The sequence below is a fragment of the Protopterus annectens genome, chromosome 2.part0 (assembly GCF_019279795.1).
Source record: "Protopterus annectens isolate FY-2018-M chromosome 2.part0, PAN1.0, whole genome shotgun sequence".
NCBI lineage: Eukaryota > Metazoa > Chordata > Ceratodontiformes > Protopteridae > Protopterus > Protopterus annectens.
Window position 1 is genome coordinate 516,268,699 of NC_056728.1, and position 10,021 is coordinate 516,278,719.

Consider the following 10,021-nt stretch of genomic DNA (forward strand, 5'->3'; position numbering starts at 1 on the left):
CAGGTTGACAGAAACCGCTCTTTTGACCACCACATTGCCACTATGGTCAGAAAGTCCTTCTATGTGGCACATCTCATTACTAATGGCTTTGCATCCAGGAAGAAAGAGGTCATTCTCTACCTCTACTCTTCCCTCATTAGGCCAGTCATTGAGTACAATGCCCCATTTGGCATGTACCTCACTAAACACCTGCAACAACTGGAGAGGCCGCAAAAGTACATGACAAAGAGGATCCTAGACTGGTGCTTCCAGTGGTTCACCTTCAGCAGGTCACACACACACACAGACACACACACACACGCACACACATGCACACACACACACACACACACACACACACACACACACACACACACACACACATACACACACACACACACACACACACACACACACACACACACACACACACACATTAAACATTTGTCCTATATGGACAGACTAAAAAAACTCCAACTATTCTCTGTCTCATATCGCCTACTTAGAGGTGATCTCTGCTTGACTTACAAACCCATGTCTGACCCAGCTCTGTTACAAATGCTACATCTAAAGAAATCCCAATCCCTCTGCACCACATGCTCAAGAGACCTCAACCTCATTACCACAATCAACAGAACATGCTGGAAGGGCAGGTTCATAACCCAGAAACTGCCCATGCTATGGAACAGACTTCCCACACATGTCAAGCAGAACACCTCACTGGCCCTCTACAAGAGAAATCTTGATGAGTGGATTGGAAATAGAAAATTTACCACAGGGATCACTCTAGTGGCTTTACTCGACAGAGGCACTGGGAACTAAGCTCAGGTGGTACGATGCCAGGATAATCCTATGGGCTAGGCTTGTGAAGGACCCAGGGCCATTAGCGTAGTACACACCTATGAACCTATATCTCTCTCTATATCTAGCTATCTATATATAGATATAACTATACATAAGTATATATATAGAAATGTGAGAGGAACCACTGGAAGCACCAGGTTGTATAAAACACAGGTATATTCTGTAATACACTTAACAAATCAAAATATTTGCCTTCTTGGTTTTGCCTTCAAAATGCAAACAACAAAATGTCATTGGTTACTTGACACCAAGTTTTACAGTCTACATAGCAGCTCCTGAAAAAAAGGCTGTCTTTTAGAAGTTTCTGGCTGAAGGCCTCAGCCAAAATTTCAGATTTCCAGGCATACCCTATTAGTTAGCCCCAGCTGAGACCTGTTGGCACTACACACTACTAGCATCTTTTTGGTAAGTTCCTGCTCATCCTTCTGAATACATATATATATATATATATATATATATATATATATATATATATATATATATATATATATATTGTTACCGGGGAAATACATACTTTCCTGAGTAGCACTGGGGGCCCTTCTCATTCTCAAGGCACATTTAAAGGTACAGACATCTATTTAAAACTCAGCTTATTAAAGAACTGTTCCTCCAGAGATTGGTAATAAGGGAAAATAATAGACATGAACTACCTATCTGAGAAAGAGTACTCCAGAACTCCAAAGCCATAATATAGACCTCCTCATCCTCTTCAGGGACCTCTTCACTAAGGGGCCTAACTTTCAGAAGAGTTCAATACTGAAATAAATCTTGCGCAGGGCAAGTTAAGTGACTTAAAACCTGGAAGGGGACTGACATAAAGGTCTTACATCTTCAAATGCTACAAGGTCAAGCCCTTATACAGGAAAGCTGAAGAAAAATACTTTTATGTTGTTTCTGCCTCAAAAATGTCAGCTCATGGTCCTCATCAAATCAAAGGGCTGATAATTGACCATTAGTGCCTGCTAGTCCTAGTAACTCAAACTGCGAAGATACAAACCTTCAGCAGGTCACACACACACACACACACACACACACACACACACACACACACACACACACACACACACACACACACACACACACACACACACACACACACACACACACACACACATATAAACACACACACACAGACATACACAGACACACACACGCACACACACATATGCACACACACGTGTGCACACAGACACACGCGCGTGCACACACACAGACACACACACACACACACACACACACTTACACCATCACTGCCAGCATAACAGCATTGGGAAGGGAATGAACTTTCTTCTTTGTACAGTATACAGACAATGCTCAGGCTGGTAAGACAGGAGCAAAATCAAGTGACATTCTTGGTGGTGGTGACATCCTATTCTTAATGGTAGTAGGCTGAATTAATTGCACTTAGGAGAAACACATATATGAATGTTCCCTGCATAATAATAGTAATGCTTCCTTATGTCACAGGAAGAAAATGACTGCTGTTTTCTTTTTTTCAGTATTACTATTATGTATTAGTTATTATTCCCTTTATATATTCTTGGCCAGTACTACATAATGTGACCCTGTTGCCAGTTTACCATATGTCCAATCTCTGAAGTTGTGCCTTTTAATTTCCTAGCATGGCAACAATGCTCTTTTGTTCCCCATATTGGTAATACACAACTACAATGAGTCCATAATCTAGACAGTCAGCAGGCCATAATCCAGGCAGACATCAGGGATATGTATTTGGCACCATTATCCCCTTTGATGGATGACATGACACTTGGTTATGTGAGGGCTTGTACATCACTCCAATGAGTATGCACATTTCTCGGCACATACTGTGACAATACAAATGTGAAGCTTTAGCAAGACAAGCACACATTAAGAAATGTTCCCATAAGTAGACACCCCTCCACACCGAATGTGAGAGAAAGAACGGGCTATTCACTTCCATCTTTCCCCATTGGCTCCTCCAGTGAAACAAAACTGTCATTTTCATTTTCAAGAAGCAGCTTAGAATCATCTGTGCTTTCATGCCTATTTTATACTATTCTTCTATCTACTGTTGTTACTGAATACAGTCAGTAAAATGCCCATTTCATTTCTAAGTATGAAACTAGTGTCAATATCTGCATTCGCTATAATTTGTTTTCAAATGCAAAATGATATCGGTTGCTCCATACATATAACTGCATCCACTGTTTTTTTTCTCAAAAGCCCACTCTGCGAAAATATAGTCCTCTTTCTTAACATACACATAAACACAATTTTGGATCAAAGACTGTTATATTATAGTTGGCCATAATCTTTACATATTTTCTAAACGTAAGCCTGTTGTGTTTTTCTGTTGACCTCATAGGGAGACATAATTCTTGTTCTTATAACCAAAAAGGACATACATGTTCTACAGGAAGCTATTTGTCAATTGTCTATCCAGATTTGCTTTAGAGTTTTATGCACAAAATTACAGCATAAAACTTGGGGTAAGGTTCTCACTTCAAGATTCATAACTACTGCATTGCAAAACTGTGTCAACTTATTCTGTACAAATTTCACAAAATGTGCCTTATTGGCATGAAATATATACTATCTGAACATGAGCACTGTCAAAATTTACAAAGTACCCTGGTATTCATGCACAATTTCCTGCAATGGATATGGATAGATTTCCAAAGCAGAGGTGCACACATCACATAACATTGGGCATCCAGTTTCATAAAACTCATTCATTCCTTTTCTGAATTTACCATACAATATGGAAAGGAGGATCTATAACTGAATAATGAACAGTAAAACACTGAAATGAACATCAGTTAAACAGCTGTTTAGTTTAAGCCCAAAGATTATTTCAACTTAAAAAACAGCATTTTTGGGGGGTGGGGGGGGCAAGCCCCTGCATCTCTAAATATAACAACTCTGAAGTTGTGCACCTTTAGAGGTAATAAGCATCTTCCTTACCTTGTGAGTTTCATGATCTCACTGAACTAACTACATACATTTGGACAAAATACTAGAGCTTATTTAAAAAAATCGACCACTGCGTTTTGTTTAACCACAGTGCAATATTCATTGTGTACCTCCAAGAAAAAGACTTGGACTTTGCAGAAAGTAAAGCATTTCTATTTCCACTGATGTGCTGTGATCTTCGAGCTGATCATAAAATGGTAACCATTTGATATGTCAATTAAACTATATACAAGTCCAGTTTCTCAGTCCTCGGAATATTGCCTCACATTTCTTTGTATGTTATTTGTATACTAACTCTAAGACTTCTGAATTCTGGGATTTGGGATGTTTTCCATTAACCTTGAGGCTGAGTGGCCTGCGTTTGTAGATATTGACTCACAAGGGTTTAGGGGGTGAAGTCATCTTCAAGCAAAGATATAGAATCACCCCCCTTGCAAAAGTACTTATTAAACTTATATTTAATTTAACTAATTTAGCAGTCATCTATTGTTTTATTAGTGTGAAGCTTCATTAATTAACCCTCACTGCCTAGCTACGTATCCTAAATTATTTAGAACAATTAGAATTGTTGAACATGGATGCAATAACACAATAATTGTGATACAAATCAGTGAAACTGAGTGTTTTTGCCCTGGTTTATTGAATATCAGCCTAGCAAATGATTATAGTTGGGTTGGGGGATGGCAGCTGAAGCAGGAAGAGGTGTAAAGCCATTCTTATAAGAAATGAGAACAGAATAAGCTGTTACAAAATTACAGCATGCAGCTTATCCAATCAGTGATGATATGCACTTTTGTATGCCATTTCAAATTAATGGTCAGTATTCTGCATTAAAATTTAGCTGTCATGTTTTAGGACATTCCTGTGTCTTCCTATGGATTTGCATGACCAAGCTGTTAATTTTGGTCACTGTCCCTCAACATGCAGCCTTTAAGTCATTTGAGTTGGAGTTTGAGACCCCTTAATTATAATGTTGCTGTTTTTCTGTCAGAGTGGACGAGATTGCCACTGTAGACGATTTTTAGACCAGAGGACCTTCACACTTGCCAAAAGAAATCAATAGAAAAAAGTAAAAAGAAACTACAGCTCTGTGATAGCTAGGCAGAAATTTTGCAACAGTAATGGCAACAGGCCATGGAAAGATCTCCTAAGGTATCCTAAAAAGCAGTAACAACATTTAATTTAATCAAAAGCTAGATGCATGAATCAAAGCAAACAAAAACAGCATAAGATGATTTTTGTTAGAGAACAAAGGACTGAAGTTCTACATTCTGTAAACAAGACTTAATGAAAACCATAGTATAGCAACATGCCACACACACAGCTGAAAAATGTCAAATAATTGTTAATAGAAGAAGTGACTCACTTTATTTGGATCTCTTGCTATGTTCATTATCTCTGACCTGTAAACCCTGTGCACGTCAGTTACACCCAATACTGAATAATTCAATAAACCTTCCATCCTTGTGATCTAGGACTGTTCTGTTTTCCCTTAGGGACCTATCTACCCTACAACATAAATTCCTGATATGCTAGACTTCTTCAAAGCTGTCCACCCTTATCTTATTATTTTTTTCTTAATGGGGGGTCAGTAACGTCTCAACTTTCTGTATTGACAGCCATGTCTACATTTCTAAGAGAATGTCAAGTCATCATGTAGTCCCTAATGGCAATGCTTTACAATAAGAAAGTAGTTCAGTGACATAAGACTTGTATACAGCCTTAGAAGAACCGCTCACTGATCATTAAAGTCACATTTCAAACTCAAAATTTTGATTTGGTTTTAATTTTAAAGAAATATCCTCCCTCCTTAGGCATTTACCTCATCTACGAGTTTTTTTTCCTCCTGTGTAACAATAACTTTATCTAGCTTAATGCTAACAAAGTACTGATTACCCCTTGAGTCATGTTTATCAACATGTGCAGCAACAGGCAACCAACTTTCCACCATGTTCAAATGAAATTTCACATTTTACACAGGAATTAGTTTCAGTCTCAATGATAGGCTATTCTTTAGTCTAGACTGAATATTAGAAAGCTGACAGAAGTCTACAAAATGCAAAGTTCTCCACAAAAAGCACTTAATAAAACAAACTGCTTCACAAAGTCTCAAACTGAAAACCTGAATCTCTTTCAACAAATCAACAAGATGTACCAGAGGGACAGAATTATTACTCAACTCCTCTCACATCTTTGGAATGATCTTCTGTTACCTGTAAAAAAACAAGAGTGGTACTCTCATTTCCTTTAAGGATATGAACACTGCACATACATCTATTCCACACATGACTTATTTTTCCCTCCTGGTGACAGCAGGTGCCCTAGGAGAATAATTATGGTCCTTGTACTGACTCTGCCTTGTAGACTCTATGAATCATTGAAGGATCAGCCACATAAGAATAAGCAAGTCAGCAGGGGGAATAAAAGCCAACTTCACACCTTAGCAACACACTGTTGAAAATGTTGATGGAAAGTATTAAGGACTACAATAGGAAGCTTAACAAAAGCTTTTAATGTGGCTACCCTTTCAACCATTCCATGAACTGCATTGCCGCAGCCTACTGTTATAACACATCAAAGAAAAGAAAAGACTGAAAAAAATGAACAGTGACACTGTTTCCAGAAACAGCCCCAGAAGCTAGTGATTTACAGCACTATTTTTCTAACTGCACAGACAAAGCATCTTGAATTTTAGTGTCTTATGTGTTATCACATTATGAGGTTACAAAATAGATTGTGAGAAAAAGTGTATTAAAAGAATATCAAAATGGTGTCAGTATATTGCAGTCCATATCAGGCTATTCTTGTGTGCTACAAATTAAAACCAATATACTTGTGATGATAGATGGCACTACTAGCCATTCCAGGAGAAACAGGGCAGTGGATGTGTAACATACGCCAGCACAGCTAGCTGGAATTTTGTAAATAACTATATGTCATTTTTATATCAAACTGAGTTGTACTGATGCTTGTGCTGAAAACATATTTGTGAGGATTGCTTGTGTTAAAATGTATCAACAGTACCCCCTGCTGGAAGGACAGGAGATGTGCGTGCATTATTGTAACAGTTTAAATGTATACATTGTAACAGCATATACTGAAAGTGAAGAAGTTAATCTTAATCCAGCTGATTTTGCAAAATATTCTTGAAATTAAATTACTTAATGGGTTAAGCCATAAAGATGCTACCTCACGGTTTTGAATCAAGCCAGAGATGCAGTGTCTGTAAGAAGTACTGAAATTAAATTACTTTATGGGTTAAGCCATAAAGATGTTATCTCACAGTTTTGAATGAAGCCAGAGATGCGGTGTCTGTAAGAAGTCTGAAGAGGACTACAAGAGTTAAAATGGTTTTATGACTTCCAGGAGATTTGAGCAAAGCTCTATGTGTGTGTATGATAACACATAGGTGCTAAAATCCTGTCAGTTTCTAGTGTTGGTGATAGCATGGGAAACAGAGTCAGATGACTAGATGTGTGTGATGTCATTCTGTAAGCCAAAATAATATTTAGATATTAGTAAGAGTTTACTGTCAGCATTCTGTATTCTGTCTTCGATCTGACAAGGACCACTTACCCAAATCATCTTGCCTTGCTATATTCAGTAAGGATGAACAGTAACTCTCTAGATCAGTTAGGAAAAGATAGTGAGAGTAGCTAAATACTGTTTTCTATAACTGTGTGAAACTTTCCATCAGTGTTATTTTTAATATTTCCTGTGACTGAAACTATGCTGTTTTCTGTAAATTTTTATTTATTATTTTATGTTCTTTTATTATTTGTTATTAAATGTATTTAAACTTCTCACTGTGGTTGGTCTTTTTACAAAATATTTAAGAATTGAGAGTATATATTTATTTGGTGATAACTCTGGCCACTCCTGAAAGCCTTGCTGCTTGGTCAACATTATCATTTGTATTAATATTAACTTCACTCAGTATAATTGGTACCCTTTTAAGAGCCTTATAGTAACTGACTGGTGGCAGTGAATCTACCATATAGTCTGGGCAAAGTTGGTAGAGTGAGTAATCTGCGCCTACCTTTCCCAGGTGTGTGTGTGTGTGTGTGTGTGTGTGTGTGTGTGTGTGTGTGTGTGTGTGTGTGTGTGTGTGTGTGTGTGTGTCCATGCATGCGTGTGTGTCAGCTACTTGGGCAGGGGCACACAGCAATGGTTTCATAGAGAGGGTGCCGTAGGACTTGAAATTGACACACTTGGACACTCGGCTGAGGACCTAACTCTGTAGCTGTACCAGTGGAGATTCTTATTGGGAACCTGGAGGGAGACAGACATAAAGAAATCCAGACCCTGGGCTGAGTGTGTTCACTGTGTGCTCTGAAGGGAATTTCTGCTTGATGCAGAGAGGTCTGCATCTGGAAATACTGAGTGCATGCATTTGTATTCCAAGTGAACATCCCTCTCCAGTGTCAGTGATGAGGACTCAGGTTCCTTGATGTTTGGTCCAGCATGTGGACATCACAATACCAACTAGACTGACACAAAATAGTCAGGATTGCATAAAGGAAGAAGTTGCAAATAAGAATGAGCTAGCTCCTCAATATAGTTATACTTTTAGTGATTTCTTTTTAATTCTTTGACCCATGTCAGACTATTCCAAAAGCAAAAAAAAAAAATTGAGTGTACTGCTCTGAAATAGCTAATAGTAGGTAGTGACACATGTACAAATATTTGATTAACTTTTAACCTACACATATAGGTTAACTGTATATATCAAAATATACTAATACCTACAAACCAGCAGTTGTATGAAATATTGAAACCTATGCAAATCATGACAGCATTGTTAACATAACTAGTTTTCAAATGCATCATTTCCTATGTGCATATAACTCTTTAAGCTTCAAATAATTTAAAATGAATAGTACATCTAACCTACAAGTACGTTCATCTTATTAAAAAGGGAAGCTGACAGACTTTGAAAACCACAGGAAATGTTGGCGTGCAAATGTAGAAAATAACAGAAGGATGGCAGTGTTTTAAAGCAGAAAGAAACACGATGACTGCAGCCAACACAGTTTTAATTCATGAAAAAAAAAAAAACTTTATCCTTCAAACCACATGACCTAAGCAGACTGCCACAATTTCTGATACACGTATGTTATCTGTTACTAACATGTAGGTAGAACTGTTAGAAGCAATTTCTAATTAAGTGAAAGGTCATTCATAAAGCAATACCTCTGGTAAGCACAGGTGACTTGTTCAAGAACATTCGCATCTTTCATCCAGTGCTTCAAGGTGACAATATGCAGATCAGGAAAATAAATGACACCAGTTGCAGTGCTACAAATACTTAGACTTGGGTTACTGCCACTGTTTAGACAGATTATATATTTTCAAACAGCGGTGTGCATGTATGCGTGCGTGTGTGTGTGTGTGTGTGTGTGTGTGTGTGTGTGTGTGTGTGTGTGTGTATGTGCATGCGTGTGGGTTATTGCTTTCTCTTAAAAAAAAAAAAAAAAAATCCAAGCAGCCAAACTGTGAAATAAGTATTTTGTTAAGCCTCAGACAATTATACCTGAAAGGAAAAATGTAACTTAGAATAAAAATGCTTTGGAGGCCTGCTTTTAAATTCTGCTATGTAGCTTCATATCTGCCAAACTTTATGGTGAACACAAAAGCTCTATGGAGAATATCACTAACAATTGTGTAAACAGAGATGATTTACAGCTTTCTAACTTCCTGCAGAGCTTATATTTTTTCCTCAAGTACACTATATTCACAGTAGACATTCCAACATATAACTAATGGCATTTCCAATACAGAATGACTTGTACTGCAAGTGCTGGCAAACGCACTTAGGAATGTCCAAGACTTCTTTTTGACCACTTTCAGAGTGTCCTGTAGTATGAAACATGAAATGTGATGTAAACGTATAATTACCTCTGTTGAGTGAGGCTGAGCTGTTAATGTCACCTGTAATAAAGGAAGATTCGGATTGTTTTCTAACTGTGTCATTCCACATTCTACGAATCCGACTCTACAAAAAGGGGAAAAAAAATCAGAAACAGTTAAATGAAAGTCCGTCATCTCTTTCTAAACCAAACAATCCTCATTCACACAAGAATAACTACCTCTACTGTGCAATGCTAACAGTAAAGCCTTTCTGTGTTTTCTGTCTTGCAGTTTTACTATTTTATCTGTTAAAACGGGGAAGGTTATTTTTTTTTTAGTTTGATGGATTCGAAATTATAGATTGATTAAACTT

General features: G+C 37.7%; 1 protein-coding gene across 15 annotated transcripts in view; it reads right to left on the reverse strand.

The window, feature by feature from the left end:
• ADGRL3 (adhesion G protein-coupled receptor L3) overlaps positions 1-10,021 on the reverse strand; it is a 3,684,852-nt gene that overhangs the window by 93,526 nt on the left and 3,581,305 nt on the right. For all 15 annotated transcript variants that reach the window (XM_044060915.1, XM_044060918.1, XM_044060917.1 and 12 more), the window contains one exon: positions 9,697-9,793. In XM_044060915.1, the coding sequence (XP_043916850.1) occupies positions 9,697-9,793 (97 nt within the window). The remainder of the gene's footprint in view (positions 1-9,696; positions 9,794-10,021) is intronic.